This window comes from Euphorbia lathyris, chromosome 8 (genome assembly GCF_963576675.1).
Source record: "Euphorbia lathyris chromosome 8, ddEupLath1.1, whole genome shotgun sequence".
NCBI lineage: Eukaryota > Viridiplantae > Streptophyta > Magnoliopsida > Malpighiales > Euphorbiaceae > Euphorbia > Euphorbia lathyris.
The window spans coordinates 75,428,722-75,456,109 of NC_088917.1; the positions used below are offsets into that span (position 1 = coordinate 75,428,722).

The 27,388-nt window shown below is 35.9% G+C and overlaps 1 protein-coding gene and 2 long non-coding RNA genes across 6 annotated transcripts; 2 read left to right on the plus strand and 1 right to left on the minus strand.

Annotated features, from left to right (window-relative positions):
* Positions 1-6,734: 6,734 nt before the first annotated feature.
* LOC136202365 (uncharacterized) lies at positions 6,735-19,057 on the minus strand. 3 transcript variants are annotated; one of them, XM_065992935.1, is made up of 9 exons: positions 17,118-19,057; positions 16,864-17,046; positions 16,296-16,788; positions 10,751-15,242; positions 10,034-10,119; positions 8,539-8,675; positions 8,079-8,163; positions 7,346-7,453; positions 6,735-6,970 (listed from the first exon to the last, which is right to left on the minus strand). In XM_065992935.1, exons 1-3 carry the CDS (start codon positions 17,679-17,681, stop codon positions 16,327-16,329), a joined length of 1,209 nt encoding a protein of 402 aa, XP_065849007.1. In that variant the 5' UTR covers positions 17,682-19,057; the 3' UTR covers positions 6,735-6,970; positions 7,346-7,453; positions 8,079-8,163; positions 8,539-8,675; positions 10,034-10,119; positions 10,751-15,242; positions 16,296-16,326. The 3 variants fall into 3 exon arrangements, with proteins under 3 accessions (XP_065849007.1, XP_065849009.1, XP_065849008.1); XM_065992937.1 differs by having other exon boundaries at positions 10,751-16,788; XM_065992936.1 differs by lacking the exon at positions 10,034-10,119 and having other exon boundaries at positions 10,751-16,788.
* A 309-nt stretch (positions 19,058-19,366) lies between these two features.
* On the plus strand, positions 19,367-21,026 carry LOC136202366 (uncharacterized). 2 transcript variants are annotated; one of them, XR_010674418.1, is made up of 4 exons: positions 19,367-19,506; positions 19,652-19,784; positions 19,888-19,971; positions 20,186-21,026. It is a non-coding gene; the product is annotated as an uncharacterized lncRNA (long non-coding RNA). The 2 variants fall into 2 exon arrangements; XR_010674417.1 differs by having other exon boundaries at positions 19,652-21,026.
* Positions 21,027-24,781: 3,755 nt separating this feature from the next.
* Positions 24,782-27,088, plus strand: LOC136204257 (uncharacterized). The gene is made up of 2 exons (XR_010675103.1): positions 24,782-24,954; positions 26,275-27,088. It is a non-coding gene; the product is annotated as an uncharacterized lncRNA (long non-coding RNA).
* Positions 27,089-27,388: the final 300 nt, after the last annotated feature.

Genomic DNA, 27,388 nt, shown 5'->3' on the forward strand with positions numbered 1-27,388 from the left:
GTAGGCTTAGAAGAAGCCGAACCTGGATAAATCTGCTGAGTGAAGTATTTCTAAACCTTAACTCCTTATTCATATTGCGTGCTTAAAACAAACTAAAACTGACCAAGTAAAAGAGGTCAAGCTGAGTTGTGCGCTACAAACGAGCAGGTTCAGGAATAGACTCTAAGTGCTATTTCCTGACCTAAGCAACGAAGATGTCCTAGTCACTAGTTGACTAAGCCAGTGTCTTGCTGAGTGTTAAGTGCCGTTGTTTTATAAACTTTTCTTAAAGAAAAGAAATCTGCCAAAATTATTTTTAAAAAAGAAAAAGGTAAAATAGTTCCTAACCCCCCCTTGGAACTATATTTGCAACCTTACAAGGGACCAACACCTATGACTGCCCCATTCGTCCGCAACTATAATAGAAAAAACAATGAAGAGCTTAATTAAATCACATAACCATTCTTTAATGGAAAAATTTCATAGCAAAAGGAGACTTGTAAGGTCTGATTTCTTTTTTCAAAATGAGAGCAAAATATTGGTTAAGTATGAATTATAACAATAATCAACAAATTAAATTCTACCAACAAAATAGCTAGCCAAATCAGAACTTAAAAACTCTATCACACATTATAAGTTAGATTACACTGAATTAATATAATCAGAACTAAAAAAACACAAAAATAAAATAAAATAAGAGTTAGAACTAGTTAATTAACAAGTAAAAACTATATTAAATTACAAATGCAAATTAATTCAAAACTTGTTTAACTATAAACTACTTAATGTTTTGTTTGTTTTATTTATATGATTTTTTATACTAATATAAGAAGAATCAAATTATAATACTCTCAATAAGCAGAACCAACTTACAATTGATCACACTCATAAATAAAAAATTCCATATGAGATGTGCTTTGTGTGAGAATCAATGACCATTAGTTAATTAAAAACAAACAATACCTTAGAAATCCAAACTAGAAATTGGTGGGTTAAAATGAGTTTTGTGTTGTCAAGGTGAAGGAGCCATTTTAGCAAAAAAATTCATAGCAAAAGGAGACTTGCAAGAACGAACGTCAATTAAAAACAAATCGATATACCAAAAAAGGAAAGAAAAACAAATCGATATGCCAAAAAAGGAAAGAAAAACAAATCGATACACCGAAAAAAGAAAGTAAAACAAATCGATACACCGAAAAAAGAAAGTAAAACAAATCGATATACCGAAAGGATGGAGAATCCATATGTCTCCATGTGAAAACGTTTCCATGTGAAAAATAGCGAACAAGGAAAGAAAAAAACGAATCGATAAATAAAAAAAGGATAACAAACACTCACAGTTTGCTTTCGAATAATCCAACCGATGAGAAGCAGACCGATCAACACAGCGGCGCCGGTGTAACCTAGGGCATCAGGACAAGCAACAGAGCAGACAACCATTATTTTTCACTTAATTATTATTTAATTATCTATAATGATAAGAGAGGTATGCATATATAGTATAAAAGCCTAATGCAGTCCTTTTAAAAATAAAATATCATACTTAAATGAATTGTTTTAAAAGATAAATAATAGCGTTTCAAAAAAAGAAAGATAAATAATATATTCAAAATTTAATACTATATACCGCGCAATGAATGAGTATTTGACTAGTTTTTATAGAAATTTTTAATATTATAATGAATGTATTACTATATAGTAGTAATAGAAATTAAAGAAAATTTCAAAATATTTTATTAAATTGAGAAGCATCCGGACAAAAATGATCATTAAAAAAACTAGGGTGATATATTGTTGGGTCCAGCCCATATTTAAAATCCATTTATTATTACTTTTGGCTTCTTTCAGAAGCTTAACTTAAAAACCCCATCACACATTATAAGTTAGATTACACTGAATCAATATAATCAGAACTTAAAAAGAAGCACAAAAATAAAATAAAATAAGAGTTAGAACTAGTTAATTAACAAGTAAAAACTATATTAAATTACAAATGCAAATTAATTCAAAACTTGTTTAACTATAAACTACTTAATGTTAACAATATTAACAATATTAGGGTAATTTACACCCATGACCATTGAACTTTACACTTACTTTCATTATGCTCCCTGAACTTCAAAATCGTACATTATGGATAATAAAAAATTACTTTACTAACATAATGACCCATTGTACCATTGATCAATTCATAATGAATAATGAAGACCTCAAAATGGAAAAGTTTAAGAATTAAAGTTGTCTAAAACCATATTTCCTATAGAACCACTACTTTTTATTTCTTAAGCTACTATTTTTAGAGATTTCTCTCTCTAAACAACCAATTTCTCTCTCTTGAACAAACAACACATAAATAACCTTTAAAAAAAAGCTGCCTAAAACCACATTTCCTAGGAACGCTCATTTTTTATTTTTTAATTCGCCACTTTTAGATATTTCTCTCTCTAAACAACCACTTTCTCTCCATTAAACAAACAACAACTAAATAACTTTAAACATAAGAACTTCAACAATTAAATTTGCTTAATATGTCATTTCGATCAAATCTACAGTAGAGAGTTACATGTTATCGAATCAATCATCTTGATTAATATAGTAAAAGGGTTCACTATGTTAGTAAAGTATATAGTTCATGGGTCATAATGTTCGATTTGAAGTTCTGAGCATAGTGAAAAGTAAGTATAATGTTCAGTTGCGGGAGAATTCTCAATCAGTATATTACTCATTTGGCCGAGAAATGGAGGACCGTTCAACCCATTGCAATAGCCACTGGAGAGATTTACTCTTCTCTGAGGACCGATAGATACAGGGCTTGGATTTTAGTGCTACAGAGTGAGTCCGATGCCGAGGCTCGATACCGGAAGAGCAGATATCTACTACATAGTCAATAGCCTTTTTGAAACTGTCCATAGTTATAGATAAAAAAGATAACAATGTTCTATGTTTATGCATCATGTTGGAAAATTATCAATCTACTTAAAATACGAGACATCAAATGATTGGGAGTTTAAAAATGCATAGAAGATCTAGTTCTGAAATATTCTGCAAACATAACTCATTATGTAGTTGAGACAAATTTCAATATAAGAGGTTTGTTAAATATATCGAACAATAAAACTCATGTTATCAGTCAGTCCATTTTTGGGTTTTGAAACTGAAAATTTTCACACTTAAAAGCCTATTAGAACTAGATATAGTAGAACTTCAGACGGTCTTGATTGATCGGATCTGTAAATTCATTCCCATCCATATCCATAATCTTAATTGCTTATTTGGACAAAACTCTTTTGACAATGTAAGGACCCTCCCATCCGGGCTTAAACTTTCCACGAACATCCGTGTGGGTTCGCTTAAGCTGCTTAAGGACTAGATCTCCCGATTTAAGAAGAACCTTGATGACTGGTGGAGAATTTCCGATTAGCTTCCGTCCCTGTGGGGGCATCGTTGGGTTCGATGGGGGGAAGCTCCGATGCCAAAGTCAGTATAATGAATGGAGGAATAAACTGAATTGGCAAAGTAAGGTTTCTAGGATTGTGTGAATGTGTACCTTGATAGCTTGAGATGCAAGCTATTTATAGTCATGTAGTTGTAACCCTCGGTAACTAGAAAGTCTTCATTAATGCCCCATTAATGGCGGTTACAGGTTTCCTTTAAGTATGGCCGTTAGCTCATTAGTGGCTTATTTATTGTCTTTATTGCAGAGTTGGCTCAGCTGTTTAGCTGGTGGATCGAAGGGTGATAGCGGATCTCTCGTAGGTTTGACTACGGATCTTATGTGGCGGAGTCTCGGTGATCCGCCTTCGGATGACATGCATGATACGCCATCCTCCTCTTTAAGCCGCTTCCATACGTAGTCGTTTCGATAAATATCTCCTTTGGTCCTCAGGAAAATATGGCGTTGTTATCAGAAGCCCCCCCAAAGTTCCTTCAAAGTCCTTTAGGGCTTTTGAGCTTCTTCGCGCGCCGTCATGATGAACCGTATTAATTGCCACTTTGTTCGAGGCCACTCACGAAATGACAGGTGTCCCTTGCGCGCTGCTCGAGGTGGGAAGTGTGGCTATCTTCAACCTCTCTCTTCCGATTCATTCCCATTTCTCTCATTTTCGCTTTGAGTTTCCACGAAGCTTTTTCCAGAATCAAGAACTTTTAAAGCTCCCAGTTTTCATGTAAGTAAATCTTTCTGCCTTGTTTTCTGGGTTTTATGAGTTCTTCGTCTGGTTCTACTATTGAACTGTTTAATTTGACCTCCCCTTCTTCTGAAACCCAAATTAGTTGGACCACTTCCTCTGAGAGTTCAAGTTCTTTCGAAATACGTCTAGCTGGGATTTGTGTGACTCGGTGAGGGAGAGTAGGAATTATAGAACTCAGAACTTTATTGCCGCTGTGACTCGTACTGTTCCGGCGGTAGATTCTAGGAGTTTTTCTGGGATGGAGGCTTCTTCTTCAGCCCCGTTTAGAAAAAAGGCGCCACGTGCGGAGTCTACTCCGTCTCGCATGAGCGCCACGGATCTAGCGAATCTGGCGGATCGCTATCCATGGATTAAGAATTATGAGACTGAATTGGCGGCTGCTCACCAGCGACCCGCCTGTCCACCAAGGGGATATCTGTCCGTGTACAGTTGTCATGTAGAAAGAGGGTTCCGGCTTCCTCTTCCTAAGATGATGGCGGATATCTTGTCATATTTTGGAATCACTGTCTACCAGCTGCATCCAAATGGTTGGTTAGATCTGGCTCTGGATTGTTATTTAGCTTCGAACTTAGGGGTAGTTTATAACCCTCGTGTCTTTCGGTCTCTTCACAAACCAACGAAGAGAAAGGCCGAGTCCTTTTTCACTTTCGCTAAATTCAAGACTTATTCGCCCTTCTGCGGTAAGATATCAAATGTCCATCTTTGGGACGAAAGATTTTTCTTTGTAAAGGTAAAAGAGGGCGAACCTCTAGGATTTCCGTCGGTTTGGAATGCCAAACCTTTGCATATGGCTGGAGACTTGCGTATATTGACGGACAATGATGAGAAAGTGGCGGATCTCATGAAAAGAATCAAGGCGGATGCCTGGACATACGCTGACGCCTTGGAGTTCATGATGAATGACATTCCCCTGATCCACCGGGATGGGGACAAGATTACTTACGCGAAGTTTACACAACTAGATAGAGGTAACCTTGTTTCTTCCTTGAACTTTGATTATTTTATTGTTCCCTTGTCAGGGGTTTGTCTGAGGCCAGTCGCACCCTTGTAGAGATACGCAAGAAACAGAAGGAGGAAGAGGCTCGGAAGAATGGGCAGGTAGCGAATCCCCGTAATAGTTCTGGTAAGCGTCCTGCCGGTGATATGGTTGATCCTCCACTGCCAAAGAAGAAGAAATCTGTGTCTACTAGTGGGGGGAAGTTACTGGCGGATGCCATGAGAGCCGAGAAACCAATGGCGAGGCTTGAAGAGCTACGTTCATTCTATCATTTTCTTTTCTCTTACTGGGATCTTATTTTCTATCTCTTAATCCTTGCATAGGTGGTGAAGCCGGACTTAGGAGGTTACTGGATCGCCAAATATGGTGACAAAGGATCTTTAAGGAATGAATCTGTCATCAATGATCTGGACAAAGCTCTTGGTCAACTAGGCGAGGTACGGGAGAGCCAAAATAAGATCTCGGGATCAGCCCATGTCCAGATGGGAAAAACAGAGATTCTCACGGTAAGCTTCTTCTATCCCTTTTTGCATTTGTGGATGAAAGAGTGATCTGTTTGTTTTTATTCTTTTGTTTGAATTGGCTTTTGCCTTGATAGGTATACACTCGCATGCGTGCTATGGAAGCGGATCTCCTTCAAGGAGTGGCAGACAAGGCAACCATAGAAAGGTTAGAGAAAGAGGTCGTTGTTGCCAACGCGAACGCTGCTTCCGCCGTTGCTCTTAATGAGAGTAAGGATGCTGAGATCCTTAGATTGAAGGAGAAGATAGATACAGATGCTGAAGATCATAAGGCTGCTTTATTGAACACGGAAATCCTGGCGGGGGAACGAGTTTACTATTATGGCGAGTGGATCATGGCGTATGTCAAGCTTGCTCATCCCGAGATCGATTTTGTGGATCCTGAGTACGTGGTCCATGATGTGGAGGATTTCCTTAAATATCGAAAAATCCCGAACGTCAAGGACTTCATCCGCGATCATATTCGCAAAGTGATGAATGGATCTCACTACAACAAATGGGCACTTGTGCCACGGTTAAAATCGTGGCACAAGTTTAAAATTTTCGTGGCTACACTACATAGCCACAGAAATTCTTCCGTGGCACAAGTGATCGTGGCTAACTAGTTGCCACGGAAAAATAATGGTCGTGGCATAAATGAGTTCTTATGCCACGGGAACGTCCGTGGCTAATCACGTCATTTTGCCACGGATAAACTCGTGGCAAGAATAAAATACATGTGGCAAGTAATAGCAACCCGTGGCAATCAACCCAACATAGCCACGAGCAAAACCGTGGCAAAAGTAAAATAATTATGGCTAGAAATCTTGTTTAGCCACGAGCATAACCATGGCAAAATAGAACCTCTAGCTAGAAATTTTGTTTAGCCACAACCATAACTGTGGCAAAAATAGATTCATTGTGGCTGTAAAGATTTTCTAGCCACGAGCATCATCGTGGCAAACATAATCAGTGATAATTTATTTTTATTATTATATGATCTTTTGAATGGATGAAGCTCATTAAAATCAATATGAAAGTGAACAAAGGTTCAAATTTCAACCAATCTTCTCAAAAATAATATTTATTAATTAAACATGAATCTTTCTAGCTATCATCCATCCAATAAAAATCCCAACAGGAAAAGAAATCTATCAAAAGTATCCAATATAAATTTTTCCCCATCAGTACCATATAAATAATAATAGAAGAAATCATAAGAAAAAATGAGATTCGCAGCAAGCTTCCAAAGATTGGAGTTACCCCACTCGTAGTTGAAGAAACCAAATGGTTTAATTCACCAACTGTTACAAAATCAACAATCAAAGTTAAGACAATATTTATATATATTAATATTACCAACGCAATTCAATAACTGCAGATGCCACCAAATCACTTACAGACTGACTAGTTAAATTTAACCACACTAGATTAGAGTATATTTTAATTCCAAATAAATTAAAAGGTTAGCAACCTCAACAAAAACGACTCATGTAAAATCCTACAAGTCAGCTACCTCAACTACAGAGTTTGTTTCCTCAACTAACAAAATCCTACGTGCACTCTGTAATTTTAAAGTAAAAAACAGCATGAACATGAACGACAACGATAACATAGAAATGCAAGGATAAACTTTGATCCAAAGGCTCAAAAGCAGTCCTAAAGAGTAAGATGTAAACCTTGTCAATTGAGAAATACAAGAAGCCTCCTATTTAATGAGTAACATAAAAACCAAAGCTTGTTTCCACTATGCAAAGCCATGCTGGACCACATGTGGAGTCAAATTCCTGCAACATTACATGCACAAAAAAATGTATAAATCAAACTATGTATTCCGACATCTGGAACTAGTTCTATAAACAGAATTGGATTACTAGTTCTGTAAACAGAATTGGGTTACTAGTTCCATTACAAAACTGGTTTCCATTTCTGTAAACATCACTGGTTCTAATTCTGTATCCAGTTAGAATGGAAACAGAACTACCAGTAGAACTGGAATCAGCAGAACTGGGTTACCAATGTTATATCTATTCAATTTGCTCGATGGAATGTCTCGAGAGCAACCAATTATTTTATTGTGATATTTTTGTTTGTGTATGGATAAACGTAAGCATAAATTTGTTCTAAAAATTACATATAGAAGGATAATTGCATCAGATAAATGGTTAAATGTCTTTATAATTAGCTAATATGAGATATTTAGCCTATTTATTTATGTTTAGTGCTTGCTAGCTATAGTAATAAAGCCATTACATACCAATAACACAAATTGATGAATGATAAGGCTTTACATTCCATTGGTCAACTTAGTATATAACAACATATATGCAAACAACTTTTTATCTAGAGATAGGAAGGTTGTATGCTGTATGTGCTATTTGACATGATTAGATTGCATTGAGAAGTACTAACCTTTAATTCCTTCTCAAGTTTCCGTGCAAGAGCTAAAAGTAATGTTGATTTGCAAGAGCCTAGTGGGCCTAAGATCAAAGTCATCCTGTAAAAGTCCAAACCAAATTTAATAAAGCATAATTGATTTTAAAACTAGTAAATTATCATGGAGCAACAAATAAAGCAATAATGGGCGAGTTTAAATGACAAATTTAAAATGCATAATTGAAATTTTACATGTTTAAAGAAACAACCATGGTAATTGAACTCCACTATGTATCCAATCACTTTATTAAGGTAACAAAAGTTACAACAACAACAATTAAATAATTGAAATTTCAATAGTCATATTTAATGGTTGAATCAGACTTGTACTTGTCTTAACATCCAAACTTGAAAATCTATAAATGACAGATTACACATGTAAGATCATAGTGAAGGGGCTTTCATAAGACAGTTTTGTATAAAAAATTCTACATACTCTGTTATGAGAAGGTCTAGTTGCAGTCGATCAATTTGAGCTGATCCAAGATGTCTATCTGGGCTCATATTATAGTCTCATCTGTACACCATAGAAGAGTCCCCCACTTTTGCATAAAACAATGCAGCTCCAAGAACCTAGAAAACAAAATGAAAGTGCAAAAAAGTTCAAATATAAACATAAGAAAAGACCATTGAGAAACATGATTTAAATTGTCTAAAAGGTTATGATTTAAGTTACAACGACGAACTTGAAACCAAACCTCAACCCAGTTTCGTTTACAAAACTGGTAAGAACCGAGGATTGGTGCAAGTGTTCCAGGTAATTTGTCTCAAAGGGATCAACATGCACTATGACAGCAACACAATAATTAGCAAAGTCATAACAACAATGTCACATTCATGGATTGAACAAGACTATATTGTTTTGTTAAAAAAAACGAGTATACTGTTATTTCATGAATTAAACAAGAGTACACTATTCTGTTCAAAAAACAAAAACCAGAGTATATTGTTATCTTCGAAGTTTAGCATTTTTTTTGTAAATTATAGTGATTAATCTTTCATCTCAACAATAAGCAAGATATGACACTCATTTTCAATTTATTCCCACCTTGATCCTAGTCAACATGAACTATGACAGCAACACAACAATAAGAAAAGTCACAACCACACTGTTTTCACGAATTGAGTCTTTTAAAATATTGACTAAGGTAACAAATGACAGAGGAGGCAAATTTTAAAAATATTTTCAGTAAAAGAGCCCATGAGTCCGAAGACTCAAGGCACTATTCCTTGGTTTATACACATATTTGCAGTTCTCTGTTATTCAATCATTAATGGCATATGATATTATTGATTTTAACAGAAACAACATATTCCTTCTTACCTCAGTAGTACACCATATTGCACAAATTAACCAAGATAAAATTGTTAACTCCAAGGGGAAACTCTTATAATATTTAGCTAAAAATGTTAATAGATGAATATGATACAGAAAAATAATATGTAGGACAATAAGCCAGCAAGGGAAAACCAGATGATTGATAAGAAGAATATGGAGATCAACCAAATAACTATAACATCTCCAGCAAATGAACACCAAGAAATTTCTACTCTAATCAATAGGAATTGTTAATGCTAATACCATTAAGAAACAATTGATTACAATACTGTCAAGGCATAAGCCCAATAACATATAAAACAACCAGAAATAGAAAAGTTCTATAATGATTTAGATCCATTGCATCTTATTTCTTAATATCAATTATCTTTTTATGTAAATGTATGTTCTTTTTTTCCCTTTTCTTTGGCTTTTGGATTAAATGGTTACTTGACATTATACCAGATCCACAATAGACATTAGTTAGAGAAATAAAAGGTGAAACTAAAAAAAGGACCAAGCACATATGAATCCTTTAGGAACTTGTGTTCCATAGAAATTAAGAAGCAAAGTCATTGTAATAGGAATCTCAATAGTAATGCACAGAAACTACCTTAATCATACTGCAAAGGCAAATAACATCTTCCATATCCATAAAACCAAACATGCCACTGCAGCAAAGGTTCTTCGGAGGAAAACCTGTTTGAATATTCCACAAATCATCCAGTAAAAAGAATAAAAGGAAGAGACGAAAGATGCACCAAATCACCCATTTGCCGTTCTTCACCGCGAAAGCGATAACAACCCGAATAGAATGGCTTTGACATACCTAATGGTTTGAGCAACAGCATATGGAAAATAAAGAAAAAGCCCCGAAGAACGGGCATTCAGCCCTTCCTATGTTTATGTTGAAAAAACTTGAAGCTACCTATTTGAATCGGGGGCGTTGGTCGTGGAAGACCATTTCTAAAGAGTTGTTCTTTCGAAAAGTGTCTTAATCTGCTTAGCCTTAATGCAGTTAGCAGCTTCCTATTCTATAGGATAACATGGGACTAGAGCTTTTCAAATCCTTTTTCAAAGCGGCTCACCCTATTGATTGCACGGGATCTTCCTTTTCTTTATGAATTCCTAAAGGAATGAGCTAATTGTTAGAATATTAAGCATCTTATGTTGTTTATTGCAGTTATCCTCCAGCAGTTAGTTTGTTTAATACAGTTCTTGTCTTTCTTGTAGTTAGCTTCCTTAATGTCTTAGTACGACGTTAGGGCGTAGCAAACAACCAAAAAAAAAACGAGTAAAGTTTCTACACAAAACATCACGGAACTGGTACCTGAGAGTTACGAAGACGCCGAGACGCGGATCCGCTCATCTCCGGCTACCCCTGTCGTCGGCGGAGCTGCCGCCGCGGTGGACCGAGGTGAATGGTGAAGGGGCGAGCGGGGAATGACGAAGCGGACTTGGCGGAGGGACGTCGACGCAGGCGCGGTGAAGAACGGCGGCCGGTCGGATGACTGCTGCTCTTCTTCTTGTTAACGGCAGAAATTTGAGAGAGAAGAGAAAGGAGGCGGTGTGAATGGGGTTAGAATTCAACCCTAATCCGTAACGTGAGAGCTTATCTCACTGTTTCTTTATTATTCCGAATTGAACCCCCTAATTATTCAATCCTATGCACACTGACCCAACCTTTTAAAGTTAAATTCAATTATGACCTTTTCCTATCACAATTGCCACCCTTCTACTTATCTAAGCTTCAATTTAACCCATTTCCTTTAATAATTGATAAATAATTTAGTTAGTTAATTTATAATGGGATAACGTACCAAAATAGGTCTAAGGTTTACGTTCAAAATAGCACCAATATAGGCTTAACGTTTACGACATAATATCAATTTAGGCTTAACGTTTACAATATAGCATCAATTTAGGCTTAACGTACAAAATTGCACTAATATAGCCTTAACGTTTACAAAATAATATGAATTTAAGTTTAACGTTTTACAAATTATATACAATTTAAGCTAAACGTCATAATTAAATTAATCATATTATTATTTTATAAACGTTAAGCCTATATTGATGCTATTTTGTACGTGGGGCCTAAATTGATGCTATATTGTAAACGTTAAGCCTAAATTGATATTATATTGTAAACGTTAAGCCTATATTGGTACTATTTTGAACGTTAAGTCTAAATTGGTACTTCCCCAAAAACCTTAGGCCTATTTTGGTACCTTATCCCATTTATAATTCATATCAGATTATTTTAGTTCAATTAAGGCATTTAGGTTATTTTAGTTCAAATTTGCGAAAATTCTCACTGAAATTAGAGTCGCAAGACATATCACCATTAGGCATCATTAAAAGCATACATTCATAAGCATAAACATTACATGTGTCTAATTTTTGTGAAATTGGCTTGAGCTTTTTGGAATAAGGGTTTTGTCTAAGCTTTTGAAATTTGATTTTCAAATTGGGAATGAAAATTGGGAAAACTTTTTGGAGGGATTATTTGGTGAAGAGGGCGGTAACTTAACAATTGGGGGAAGGACAACTTGGCGGTACTCCAAATTTTTTAGGGTAATTATTTAAAGTTAATAGTGAGAATTAAATGTATTATTAATATTATTGTTAAATAAAATAGTGAGAATAGTAAGTGAAAATTTTGCTACATAATAAATTATTGTTTGCCACCAAATAAATTACCCGTGGCATTAGTAAGTTTATGCCATGCTTAAACTTTTTCCGTGGCATAAACAAGTTCAGCCACACAAAAAAAAATACCGTGGCAAGATTCGTTGCACAAGTATATGTTTGCCACGGAATAAACTTAACCGTGGCATAAATACATCAAGTGATCAAAAGTTTATGGTGGAATCCATTTTTCCCGTGGCTAACTAAAAATATGCCACGAATTTTACATTCTCGTGGCATGATTCGTGGCACAAGTGCTCATTTGTTGTAGTGTCTGCCGAAGAGAGCAAGCCCCTTGTTGATCTCGAACCAGAGGTTCTCGATGGAGTATCCCAAAAGGCGAGTGAGCTGATAACCGATTGTACTGTTCCTCGGGAAGGAACCATTTCTGTAGAGAAGGAAGCCTCACTAGAGGGCACATCTGGTGTGAAAAATGTTGAGGAGGATGCTCCTATAGATGTTTAGTTCTTTGTAAAACTAAGTACAATTTTATTTTAATCCTTGTTATAACCATTTATCTTTACTTTACGCTTTGTATCTTTCAGCAAGTAAATCCATAGGTTTTAGGATTGATTCGAAGTAGGTGGCCAGCCATACCTCAGAGTGTGAGCCTTTGTGAAAGCTTGGAGCTTTTATTCCTTTAGAGGAAGTTAAGCTGCCTTAGGCGATCGATTAGCTTCCTGTCTTTGAGGTGAATCGATCCGCCACTAGGACTTTGGACTCTTCTTTGAAAGAGTGTATTAGAGTGTAAAGATCTCACGTTTGAGAAATGTTTTAACTCTATCTCTGATGGGGATCAATTATGGATTGATCCGCCCATGATATTGTTCTCCTATCTTTGAGGAGAAAGTAGAGAAAGTAGCCATGTTGTGATAGCATTACTCTACTTGTGGGAATGCGGTGGTTGCCCCCTTCTTTTTTAGTCTGGAATATTCATATTGCTACAAGAAAATACTTAAAAAAGAATTGATAGGACAAAAGTTGCTTTTTATTGAATGGCGATGCGCCTTATTACAACAAGCGGGTCTTACATGTGAGCCTCATTAAAACCTTTAATAAGAAAAACCTCATGGGATAAAAACTTACTAAAGGAAAAAGAGTACTCAAGACCTTGATTACATTCTATTTTCTGGCGAAATATTTGTGGAGGTTCTGGATGTTCCACGTACGTGGCAGTGTGTTCCCCTCCATGTCTTGAATTTTAAATGTGGCGGATCCAATCTTTGTGATTATCCTGTATGGGCATGTCCAGGTGATCCCCAGCTTCCCCCTTCCTTCCATAAATTGGATTTTATCCGCTTTTCGGAGCACGAGATCTCCCACATTCAGATTTACAAGCTTTGCATTTTTATCATGATAAGCTGCGATCCGCTGCTTGTAGGCTGCCATGCGTACATACACCTTTTTCCTTTTCTCCTCCACTTGATCGAGACTTTCTTTCAACCTTTGGTTATTTTCATCCTCGTAATAGAATGTAACTCTGTCACCAGGGACCTGTATCTCAACAGGGATTATAGCTTTCACGCCATGAGAAAGGGCGAATGGTGTTTCGCCCTTGGCCGTTCGTGGAGTGGTTCGATACGCCCATATGACGCTCATTAACTGATCAGCCCACTTTTTGTTATGCTCCCCCAACCTTTTCTTTATGCCTTTAACAATTGTCCGATTTGTAACCTTGGTCATCCCATTAGATTGAGGATAGTAAACAGAGGCGAACCTGTTTTGAATGCCCAACCCTTCACAGAAAGCTTTGAACTCTCCACAATTGAATTGCGTTCCATTGTCAGTGATAATCGTGTGGGGAACCCCGTACCTTCCAACGATATTATCCTTGATGAACTCCACCATTCGTTCGGCATTTATAGAGGAGACAGCTTCGGCCTCTACCCATTTAGTAAAATGATCCACAGCCACCACCACATACTTCCTCTGTCTTTTGGTAGGAGGAAAGTGTTGTCTTGTAAACAGACTCTAGCAAGTGCACTAGATACAAGTAATAAAGTGATAAGTGAGTATCGTCTCCACAGGGATTGTGATACAAATAAATATGGGAAATCGTTGCTAAACAGTGTGTGTTATAAAAGTGCCTTCCTTTATGGTTGTTTGTTTGATATTGGTTGTTTAATGACTCAGGCAGAATACTCAATCAAGGAAATAAGATTACTTTTCAAAGATTAAGGGAAGAGAACAGGCTTTACATGACCGAACACGGTGTGCTACATCTTACAACATTCGATGAATAAGAGATAATGCCAACGAAGCCAAAGTATCAGTTTTTAAGTGAGTTTGAGTCAACTGTCGTGTGTTCTCAAACTCCTAAGATTTACTAACATCTTTAGCGTCCTAAAGATACGTTCTTTCTAGCATTAAGAACAAAACTGCATTTCTAGATGAGAAAACCCTCGACACAACCTTCTAACTTGTCAGCTTCGAAGTTGGGAGATCAATAGAGATATCGGTGGAGATGAAAGCAGTGTCCTAACATTCATCTAACACATACATACATGCTTACGCAAGAAAGTTAAATCCTTATTGATCACAACATTGGCAAAATACTAAATATTCATAAAAACGTTGTAAAACTTACATCACCGGGCCGGCCATGCCGTGCCCGTTCAAAATGTCTACTCACTCATATCGAGCAGTGAGCAGAAGAAGATTCTTGTTACAGCTTGAGACTCCATGAGAGCTCTCTTCTCCTTCTATTCTACTTGTTAAGAAAAAAACTAAAACTAAGAAAAATATCCGATCCTAAAACCTTCTCTGCTTTTCCTATTTAAAGGGAAAAGACCGAGACTATCCAAAATTGGTACAACTTTCGTACCCTTTTACAAACAAAGTCAACTACTTACTACAATTAAAATAAACTAGAAAATGATTAACTTTTAGATTAACCCTTGAACACTCAAGGGGGTGAGACTTCAAATCATCATGCTTCTTTGGGCAATCCCATCGCCACACACTTTCACCTGCTTTTCCTGCCGCTTTCCTTTCACTGCCACCAACGATCTGTCGCTGTCCGTCAATGGATAATCCGGCGTTTAACCGCTGGACACAAGTAAGGCTCCACTCCTCATTGGCATTAGCGAAACAAGCTGTTTCCAGCGAGTTTAGCATTTTTCTTTGCTTATCTGCACAAGGACATTAATTAGCCCTTATTCCTTACAAAATGATATAAAAAATACCCGAATTCCCTTATAAATTATCTGTTTAACTTAGTCAATTTCATGCCTAACAAATACCCCCAAATTGAACCTTTGCTTGTCCTCAAGCAACAAATTGTAAGAAGAGGTCAGAAAAAGGGTTAGGAATGAAATTAGTTTAATGAATGAGAACGACGAGTAAAGAAACATAGAACGCTTGGCACTATTAGGAGATGAACAGATGCATGCTAAGGTTTCATCGAAGAGTAAAAGCTTGTTTTAAAAGTTGTGTCCTTTTTGCTCAAGAAATTCCTCAAATCTTAAAATTTAGACTTCCTCTTTCACAAAGAGTTACCAACAGCCAGACATGCCTCACTAAGGAATGGAATAATTCACTCACTCTCGCATGGCATCTTTTTGCCATAGGAAAACAAATGCGATTTCACTCCTCAGCTCAGACACCACACCCTTAGGGTGCGAGTTTGCCTATTGGTCCCGAGTCTATGGGTCAAAGTTCCTCCTGACATAGTCCAAAGGACTTTATAAAGGTTGTAATGTTAGGCTTGGGCTCTGGTTTGACAGTGAAAAGCTATTTCAGTGTATGAATTCTGTCTTTTGCACTTTATTTAACATTGGCATCCTATAATGATTGCTGTTTACACATACTTTATCTACACAAACTGTTCCCTCATAACCCAGTACTCTTCTGACTATTAATAAAGGTTCCTTCCTCCCCACATTATATTCCCTAGTTTATTCAATCTTTTCCTTAAGCGATATTTGCTCAATTGCTTATATTCGCATAACTTAAGCACATGATTTTTATTTTAAACAATTGGCAATTCGAGGCATAAGACAGAACTCAAGGTATTTTAGAGTTAAGTGAAGGGAGAGGGCTATTATTTGTGGTTATTCGGAAAGAGCAGGTTATGGCTCGACTTGGTTATCCTAATAATTGGGGTGCATAGCACAGGTGCCTTTTGTGTAGCGGAGGGAATAACTAAATGTCTTTTTCCTCCTATGAAATTCAGAACCAATCACCGTTTCATCAGGGCACCAAGGCAAATTCTCCCTAAAGATAGTGAGTGCTGGCCCACTCAAAAAAACAATTGACGGAAGGCTTGCTTTCTTCGACGGGTCCCTTCATCCATTTTCGAACGTAATCACAGAGGTAGTCCTTGATCTCCGAGATTTTGTTATATTTAAAAACATCATCTAGGTCCGAAACGGCGAACTGCGGATCTGTAAAATCGATCTCGGGATACGCCAGCTGGAAATACGCCATGATCAGCTCGCCATAATAGAAAGCTTGCTCCCCAGCCATATACTCTGCATCTCCTAAAGCATCCTCATGCTCCTTAGCATCTGCTTCAATCTTCTCCTTTAGCTTTTGGATCTCGGCATCCTTGAGGACAACGGCGGACGCAGCTTTCGCGTTGGCATCAACAACTTCTTTCTCCAACTTTTCTATAGTAGCCTTGTCCGCTACACCTTGAAGGAGCTCCGCTTCCATGGCGCGTAAGCGAGTATATATCTGTTAAGACGAAATGGTTCATTCAAAAGCTATAAAAAAGGGATCACTTATAGCCAAAGGCCAGAAGGAACTAACCGTTAGAAGCTCAATCTTTCCCATTTGAACATGGGCTGATCCTGGGATCTGATTTTGGTTCTTCTGTACCTCGCCCAACTGACCTAGAGCCTCGTCCAGGTCATTAATAACAGATTCATTTCTTAAGGATCCCCTGGTACCATACTTGGCGAACCAGTAACCGCCTAGGTCCGGCTTCGCCGTCTGCATGAAGATGAGATGATCAAAACTTAGATCCAAAGTATGGTAAAAAGATTAAAGCAAGAACAACTTGCCTGTTCCCCCTCCACCGAAGACGCGGCGGATTTCATGGCATCCGCCATAAACTTTTGACCGCCAGAAGCTGCAGGCTTCCTCCTTTTCAGAGGCGGATCGACCGTTGTATCCGCCAGGCGTTTCCCTGCACCTTTTTGGGGATCTACCGCCTGCTCTTTCTTGCGAGCCTCATCTTCCTTCAACTTCCTACGCTTCTCTGCAAGAGCGTGATTGGCCTTAGATAAACCCCTGCCAAAGAGAACAATAAAGTGATCAAGGTTCAAAGAAAACACAAAGTTACCTTGATCAAACTGGGCAATCTTTGAGTAAATAAACTTGTCCCCTTCTCGGCGAATCAGGGGAATATCATTCATCATGAAGTCTAAGGCGTCAGCGTATGTCCAAGCATCCACCTTGACACTCTTCATGAGCTCCGCCACTACCTCATCACTATTCGTCAATATACGCATATCTCCCGCCATGTGCAAAGGTTTAGGATTCCAGTATGTTGGGAAGCCTAGAGATTCGCCCTCGTTTATCTTTACGTAGAAGAATTTTTCGTCCCAACAATGGACGTTGGACATTTTACCACTAAATGGCGAATACACTCCAAACTTTGCAAAGGTGAGGAAAGACTCAGACTTTCGCTTCGACGGTTTATGAAAAGTGTCGCTACCGGATTTTCAAACACGAACGCCGGAAGCTAAATCGGTTAATAGTTGTTCCTAATTAAAACTATTTTTTAGAGTCGCCACCAATCAGAATTAAGGCGTGATTGGACACCAGAAATGGTTGAATTTTAACGGATAAGGAGGTCTGCGAAATAGAGATTTTAGGTTCGTTTGTCGGTTACGTGTAGGGAAGAAAAACTTGATTAATCACCCTACCCCGTCCAAATATTGGTACTAAGATGTGGTTTTTGTGTTAAATTTGTTTGATTTATTTTGAATTGTCGATATAAACCGGGTATCCACGCGTGGTTTGGGGTTATTTTAGCATTGAATTCTAACAACGTTTTCACATCGATTAGAATTAATTGGGTTACGAATTCGAATGACGTTTTCACATCAATCCGAATTAACTTGGTTGCCTTTTATTGATTCGAAATAACATTTCGAATTGATTTATTTTTGTTTTAAATTACGCATATAGCATACACGTAATTGTATTTTATTGAATTAAAATTCAATTTTTATTTTACATATATCACATATACGACAAATAGAATAAAATATCTTAATAAGGGGTATTTTGAATTCCAACGACGTTTTCACATCGATTAGAATTAACTCGGTTATGGATTCGAATGACGTTTTCACATCGATTCGAATTAATTTGATTATTCTTATTGATTCGAGATAACATCTCGAATTGATTTAGTTTAATTCTGATCTTTCGAAAGATCCGGGAGAACGCTTTGAATTAAATTCGGTTTAAATTTTATATATATGATAACATCATTAAAGTTCAACTTGATTTGCATATATCACATACACTCTAAAAAAAATGAACTTTAATTGAAGTACATTATAAATATTATAATAATGTTAACATGTTAATTTTCTCATAGTAATAATAAACCACACATATATTTAGGATACGTGGCAAATTGAAATTTAATTTTTTAATTAATGCATATTAAATATACATCAAAATGAATTTAACCACGTATAATCGAATTGGACAATTGAATCTATATTCTCGATTTATCAACAAATGTGATATTCAAATTGGTCCCGATAATCAAACGGGGAAATTTTAACACTAAAAATCTAATCTTAAGACATGAAATTTGACAACAAACATAATTTATTAGTTAATATTCAAATATAAAATTACACTTATTTAATTAGCTCACATAAAAATTAACAAAAAAAATATGCAATAACTAATTATTAAATATATATACATATACAAAACAGCAAAAGCGACACATTAGAAATTTAAGTAATCAATTCATAGTTTTAAAACTAACCTATTAAAACATAAAGCTAATACTAAGTTTAATAAAGTGTAAAAATAGAATAAAAAATGAAATAGATAGGTTAGATAACTTACCTGGTAACCTGGTCCATCTACGACAATAGGCGAAATGGGCTTAAGGTCAGCCGCTGATCCTTTTGATCAAAGGGGCCAGATTAAAAATTGGATTTAAATAGGGTATAAAACTTTACCTTTTAGGATTTGAGTCTCAACCCTAAATCATTTACAGCCTCCATTTTCCTCATCTCTCTCTACTGAAAACCTAGAAGCTCCTCATCGATGGCCGACGACGGCGACTCTTAACTGCGATCGCCTCTTCGTTTTCTCCATGTTCTTCTTACCTTTCTCGAACATCTCAGAATCAAAACCTCAACCATGGCGGATCTCTTCTCCCCGAGGATGTCAACGGCCGATAGCGACCTCTAGGTAGTAGATTTCCCCGTCTCTCCTTTCTTTTTCTATGTTCTTCTTTTCCTTCCTTTCTTCTTCTCGTTTTCCTTGTTTTTGTGTTTCATTTGCTTAGTGTCTTATTTTTTGGATTCGTTAATTGATTGCTTCGGTTCTTTTTCAGATCTTAGTTCATCCCTTCGTGAGCGGAAGACGGACAGAGAAGCAACAGTGACCGGAGCGATCTCTGTTTTGCAGAAATCACGGCGGTTCTTATGGAGGTGGTGACCTCTCTTCGAACGCCGGAAGAATCTGGGGTAAGTCCATCTCTCTACCTTCTTTGATCTGCTCCATTGTTGTTCAGATCCGTCGATCTAACTTCAGATCTTGACAGTTGCAAATTTTCTCTTCCTTTTTTAGATCTAAGAAGATCGGTGAGACAATGGCGGTGGCAGACCAGAGGCGGCGGAATGCCTGTCTATTCCGGCGAAAACTCCCTCATGGGTAAGATTGCATTGATTGTTGGTACAGTTATTACAGTTTATTCAAGAGAAAAATGAGATTTCTTAATCTCACTAAAAACTCAGATCTTGTGTTTTTGTTGTGTGAAAGGTAGCCATTGGCATGGCCAAGCTTCTTTTTTCCTTTGTATTTGCAGAAATAATAGAAGCTACTTTTTTGTTTGATTGTATTTGCTGGTATTGGTTTATTTTGACAGGAGAGTGGAGTTTGATAAGGTCAAAATGGGTGCAAGAGGGAATTTTAAGAACAGAGAAAAGAAAGATTTCCCTCTGTTTTTGAGGGAACTCTTCTTGAAAACTAGATCTTGGTTTGAAGACGGCTTAAGAAGAAAGAAAGGAGGAAAATTTAAGTATGAGAAATAGAAATTCTACTCAAAACAGATTAAGAAGAAGGAAATGGTGAAAGATGGATATTTAGGAATAGAGAAACAGGACCGCACTGCCTTCTTCTAAAAAAACCAGAACCTGGCCTTGAGAGGAAGATAGAACTCCAAACCAGAACCTGGATTGAAAAAGAGGAATAAAAGAAGAATAAGAATTAAAGATGAAGAAGAACAAAAGATTGCGCAGGAAGAAAACAAAAACAGAACTCAAACTAAAAATCAGATCTTGAAGAAAATATTAAGAAGAAGAAAAGGATGAAGATGGAGGAGATAAGACAGGTTAAGAACAAGAAAATGTGAAGAAGAAAAAGAAAACAAAGATTATAAAGAACAAAAATGGAGAAGCTCAAACCTTATGAAGCTGAAGGACACGAAGGAAGGACGTGGTTGAGGATGGAGAAGCCCTGCTTTTTTCCTATTGTCTGTTTTGCCTCTCTATTTATAGACAAAAACAACAGAACTTGTTGGCTAAGTAGTATATTGTATTTGTATTACTACATTTTTAGTAGCTTGTTGTATTTCTGTATCATGTATTTGAATTTGTTGTATTTTGATTTCATGGGCTTGTTGGAATGGATTTTGTAGACTGGGCCTTGTACTTTTGGGCCATTAATTGTAATTATGGAATTGCTAATGAACCTCTACTTTTATCTTATTCAATGTTTAGAATGCTAAATAGTAATTAGTACGTTGGTTTTATTATCATTAAATTAATCACTTAACTAAGGATTTACGACCTAACAATCGTTAGTATATTATAACTAAACAATGTAGTCAAATAAAATAAAATCCATATTTAACTAAAGAAATAACATTCCTTTAATTAATAATGAACACTATAAATTAATTGATTAAACCTTTATTACATAAACATTTAATCAATTAGGGGGGCTTCTGATAACATTGTGATATTATCCCAAGGATCAAAAGAGAAATTCACCTAAGAACGCCACGTGTTGGTCACCTGATACGGGAATATCACAGCGTATTGAACAAAGAGATCCGGCGGGCGGATCACCAAGGACTCACCAAAAGAGACCCGCGGGCGAACCTGTGAGGCGAATCTCCATAAACACTTAATCCGCCATTAGAACGGCTGGGCCGATCCGGTAATAAATACCATTAATGAGCTATCAATTAGCTAACCGCCAACTTAAAGGTAACCCGTAACCGCCATTAATGGAGACTTTCTAGTTACTGAAAGTTACAACTTCATGACTATATATAGCCTATGTCTTAGGCTATCAAGGTAGACATTCACTTACCCTTTGTCAATTCAGTTTGTTCTCTTGTTCTTCCTTACTGACTTTGGCATCGGAGCTTCCCTCCGTCGAACCCAACGACGCCCCCACAGAGACGGAAGTTAATCGGAAATTCTCCACAAGTCATCAAACTTCATAATTTTTCTCCAGTAACTGTCCCAAGCTTAAAATATTACTTTTCATGCTAGGAACATAATAAACATTATCAATAAACTGGTGAGCGCCATTTTTTAGCCAAATAAGAATTGTTCCTTTGCATGTAATAGGAACCTTGGAGGAATCTCCAAATACAACATTACCGCGAACGGATTCATAGAGCTCCACGAACATCTTCTTGTCACCACACATATGGTTACTTGTCGCATTGTCAAGATACCATATATTATTTTCGCGATTTTCTTCACCTTCGTAGGTAAGTAACACAGTGCCAGTTACTTCCTCATCTTGAATATTATTGGCAATCTCCTCTACCTCCTTAGGCGGACTCCAACATTCTACCGTATAGTGACCATACTTGGAGCAATTATAACACTGAATATTGGACTTGTCGCGTCCTTCATTCGGCCTCCAGTTTCCTCTTCCTTGACCGCGTCCTCGGCCTCTTCCTCTCCCTCTGGTGAATTGAGTGCTTCTGTCATTGTTGTTGTTGCCGTTTTCATTTCTGCCTTGACTTCTGCCACGTCCTCGTCCTCTACCATTTCCTCCTCGACCTCTTCCGCGTCCTCTGCCGGACTGACTATTTTCGCCATTTTTAAACACAGCCTTCGTTGCTAAGACTTGTTCTGCGGAATCTTCTCTTCGTTTCTCAAACCGCTCCTCTCGTGCTTGTAGTGACCCTACAACTTCATCAACGGATATTTCGCTAATGTCTCTGGACTCCTCCATAGCCACCACTACGTAATCAATTTTTGGTAGTAGTGATCGCATAATTTTTTCAACAATTCTGGACTCTTCAATTTTTTCTCCATACTGTCGCATCTAATTTACGACAGATTTTATTCGGGATGAGTAATCACTAATGGCCTCGGTCTCTTTCATCCTCATCGTCTCAAATTCTCCTATCAGCATCTGCAAATGAACCTTTTTAACTTTCTCCTCCCCTTGAAGGGAAACTCGTAGGATTTCCCACGCTTGTTTGGCGGTTGTAGCTTCGGCTACTTTCTCGAACATTAATTCATCCAAACCTTGATGGATGAGAGTAAGCGCCTTTTGATCGCTTTTGCGATTTTTCTATAGAGTATCTTTTTCTGCCTGTGTCAACGCTGCCTCGTTGCCTGGGACTACGTAGCCTTTTTCAACAATATCCCAGACATCTTGACATCCGAGTAACGCCTTCATTCGAATACACCAACTTGAATAATTGGTTTTGGTGAGCTGAGAGTATTGATAAGGAAGTTTGAGACCGTCTGATATTTTTTATAGGGTCTATTTGGCGGAAGACTGACTCTCTTAACGTGGCTCTGATACCACTTTGTTGAAATTAAAGGGACTAGAATTGAAATTTAGAAGGACTATTTTTTGATATTTCGGAATAAATTATTCTGTTGGACACAATAACACTTGCCTTCACTACTTATTCAATTAGAATTACAATCACAAACCCTCTTATAAAGGTTACAAGCATACAAAAAAAAAAAAAAAAATCAACCCATTCAAACCAACCCATACATAATTAATTCCTTATCTCTTATCTTTATTTTTTTTTTTTTGACTTTTGACCATTGATTTTTTTTCTTCAAATCACATTATTAATTTCATTTTATTTATTTATTTATTTTTTTATATAATAAATTAAGTTTAATTTTTAACAAAATTGCACCATTTTATATGTTAATAGTAAAATTACTCATAACTATAAACATTAGGAGTATTTTTTCACTTTATCTCCATATAAAAATCACAATTTTTTTTTTTGGAAATATAAGCTTATTTATTTGTCATAAATTACTTTGGTGTTTCATAATTTCAATAAATTATATATTAAAAAATTAATTATTAGATATTACATTATAGGTTTAATATATCTTCGGTCCTTTATATTTATCTAAAAAATTATATATCCTCTCATTTACTTTGAAAAAGTTATATTTACTATATAAACTTGCTTAAACAAAGCAGTTGATTATCTACCTATTAGCCTATAAACTTTCTTAAAGTATTTCAATAGTTCTCTGACTTGATTAAATGCACACATTTTAACTTTTCAAAATCTCTATTTAATCCCCCGCATGGATTTTCTGAAATTAAGTATTCACTTTAAATAAATATAGAAAATTAATATAACATTTTTAAGTTTAGGTGTCTTCTATGGTACGTTATTTTTGACAAAGTATCATTATTTGGTGTGTTTTTACCATTGGATGATGGATGTTCAGAATTTTATTACAAGTTCAAAATTAATATTTAACTATCTAATATTAAAAATAGCATATATTAATAAATAAAATTTAAAAAGTACGAGAAATAAAAACAACAAAATTTTATAAGTTTGACCATTAAGTTATTATGTGTCACTCTCTCTTTTTTTACGAAAGAAGTGAAGTCTTCAAATTCTTAAAAAAAGAAAAGAGTGAGGTAAATTATATCAATATGCCACTGAATTTTATCCATTTTTAATATTGTGGTATTAAACTTCAATTCTTAAATATAATCACTGAACTTTATATTTTTTTTAAAAGTGGTGGCTACTTAATTTTAACTAACTCTTTAAAATAAGAGTTAATGATCTTAAAATGAAAATATTTAAGAATTAAAGTTGTTCAGAACGAAATTTACTATGAAAACGTATTTTTTATTTTCTAAAATCACATTTTCTAGAAAGCGCTCTCTCTAAAAATTCACTCTCTCTTAACAAAACAATACATAAATGACCTTAAAATAAAAATTTTCAAGAATTAAAATTCCTTAGAATATCATTAACTCTTCGAATTTTTTATTTAAAGGCTGTCAACGGTCGTTTTGAGATATTGAGTGGCTTGGTGTTAAAAGTGTAAAGTTCAGTGGTTATACCGTTAAGAATTGAAATTAAGTGGCCATAATGTTAAAATAGGTAAAAATTTAGTGGCCATGGATGTAATTTACCCGAAAAGAGGGATACAATCCAGCATATAAATACTACTGGCACTTACAAGAACTGGTACACCGAAAGTGTAGTTGCATGTCTTCTCCGCCGCACGATGTTCATCGGTGAAGATGAAACTGATGAGATGCGATTAGGGTTACATACTCAATTCTATGACGTTTTGATTCGTAAATCAGCCTCTCATCAGCTGATAGTCATGATCCCATACAAAATTAATAACCTCCGGCATCTAATTCTGGGTAAGATATCGTTGTACTTTTGCTTTCTTAGGTTTTATGTTATGAAGATCCAAATTACGCACTGCTCTTTTGCTGCTAATTAATATACTAATTGAATCATCTTTTCCTTTCATTGTGAATACAAAATTTTAAGTTTGCCCTGCCATTTATACGACTTTTAGCTTCTCGACAGTTTGTATGATTTTGAACATCTGAGTTCCGATTTTAAAAAATTAAGCCCATTTTGTTCTGAATTGTATGCTGAGTTTTATGCATGTTGAGGAAATTAATGAGATCTCTGAAACCCTAAACCTCTTTGAAAGGGGTTTTAGTTCAGAAACCCAAAACTGTTAAAAGGCATTACCACAAGCTCATGTTCTAAATTTAAAATATTACAATGAATACTATAAGTTTGCTTCCTACAAACAAAGGATTTCTGTTAAAGGATTTTATTATACATTACTTGGTTACTGAGATCCATGATTAGTTCTGTGATTTAATTAGGATTTCAGCAGATAAGTGGCTATCATATGTCTATGGTTATGAAATGTTGTGTCATTAAGAATTTCATATGGTGCTATAGTATTCAGTTTGAGAATAAAGTTGTCTTGATTTTGAGCTTTTTGTGGAGAATTTGCCTATTCATTTCCCACAAAATGAAAAGACTATCAAACTGCTTGAGTTTGATATTTATTAATTTTATAATATATAAGAAACACATTTTGATATGTTGAAAGATGATAAATTCGAAGATGTTTTGAGCATATGATTGAAATGAATGAGGAATTTTGTTAAGTTGACTTGAGACTTGGGTCTTGTTTGTGAAAAATGCACATGACCATGTATCTATTTAAGAACTTATTTAGTCCTATTTAGTAACTTTTCCTGTGTATTTAGTCCAATTTATGTTTAAGATTTCGGATGCCTAAAGTTACCTTTAAATCCATAAGAGTTGTCATATATAATCTTCATATAGTTTTCCTAAATAAACAAGAAATCTACACATTAAAACTCAAGAGGAGAAGTATCTACTACATTAGAAATTGCTTCAAAGTGCTTTTAATCAGCCAACTCATAAGATGTTGAGTATGCCTTTGAGGTTCATTTTACAAATTTTCCTATGGGCTGCATAAATTCCTTTACGACATCCTATCTTCATTCATCATAATCTTTTTTCCCTTTTGTTGGTTTAAATTTATTGGTTTTACACGAGGCGAATTGAGGAACCTTCTGTGTCAACTTTGTGAATATTGAAATATATTAGCACAAAAGAAGTATTTTTCAGAATTATAAAATGTTTGAGATGTCCCGGATAACTAAGCTTGATTAGTATTTTTACAGGGAAAGAGATCATCCCCTGTGCAAGCCATCAAACGGAGAGCATTTGCTGGTTGCACAATTTCACACAAAACAAAAGCTAATCTAGATGCCTATTCAACGGCTGTGATTAAGCATTATATAGAAAGAAACAAAACGGTGTGCAACTAACTATTTCTGGCAGGAATTTTCATCTGCACCTTAATGAGCAAGTGAATTTGCTCATTCACCGTTAGATATAGGCTTATTAAATCTAAGCCTCAGAATACTTTGAATCTCCACCTTAGGATTTTAGGATTCTAATAAGTCTAGATCTAACGGTGAATGAGAAAATTCTACATGCTCATTAAGGTGCATGTGATCAAAACTGCTATTTCTGGTTATTAACTTTATCATAACCAGTGCATCGCTGAGATGTTACAGCCATCTCAGAAAACAAATTACAGCCATCTAAGAGAGCAGATTCCATTTTTTCTTGTATATGACCCCCCCCCCCCGCGCAAATTTCATTGCTTTTGCCTCACAATCTCTTCTTCTACTCTGCCATCCATGGCTGCCTCAGTTGAACCTCATATTCTTGGTCGTATTATAGGCGATGTGGTTGATATGTTCATCCCTATTGTGACCATGTTTGTGTAAGCATGTTATGAATTGGTGCGACATTAACCATCCATGGTTGTACGCCTTCTGAAAATCAATTTTTGGGCTCTCCTGATGATCTGTACACTCTGGTTACTTTTTTTTTTTTTTTATAGCTGTCAATTCGTGTTGTATTTTTGTATCGAAAATATATGGATGATGAAAATATATAGTAAAATTATTCTTCTTTCATGTAAAACTTCTGATCAAGTTCATGATTTAGGTTATGCTTTAGTGTCATCCGTTAATTCTGCTAAAAAAAGTTTAATTTTACTTAAATGTGATTCAATGTTTTCTGTGGTGATATTGTTTATATCATCATATTTTCATTTTTTGTTTATATCACCATATTTTCATTTTTCATAATTGTTTTTTCCTTTTGTTGGTTGCTTTAATCTTCTTTGTTGGGAATATAGGAACTATTTATGGGCAACTTTGTGAACATTGGAATACGTTAGCATTTTCGGAATTATAAAATGTTTGTATTAAACGTATGATA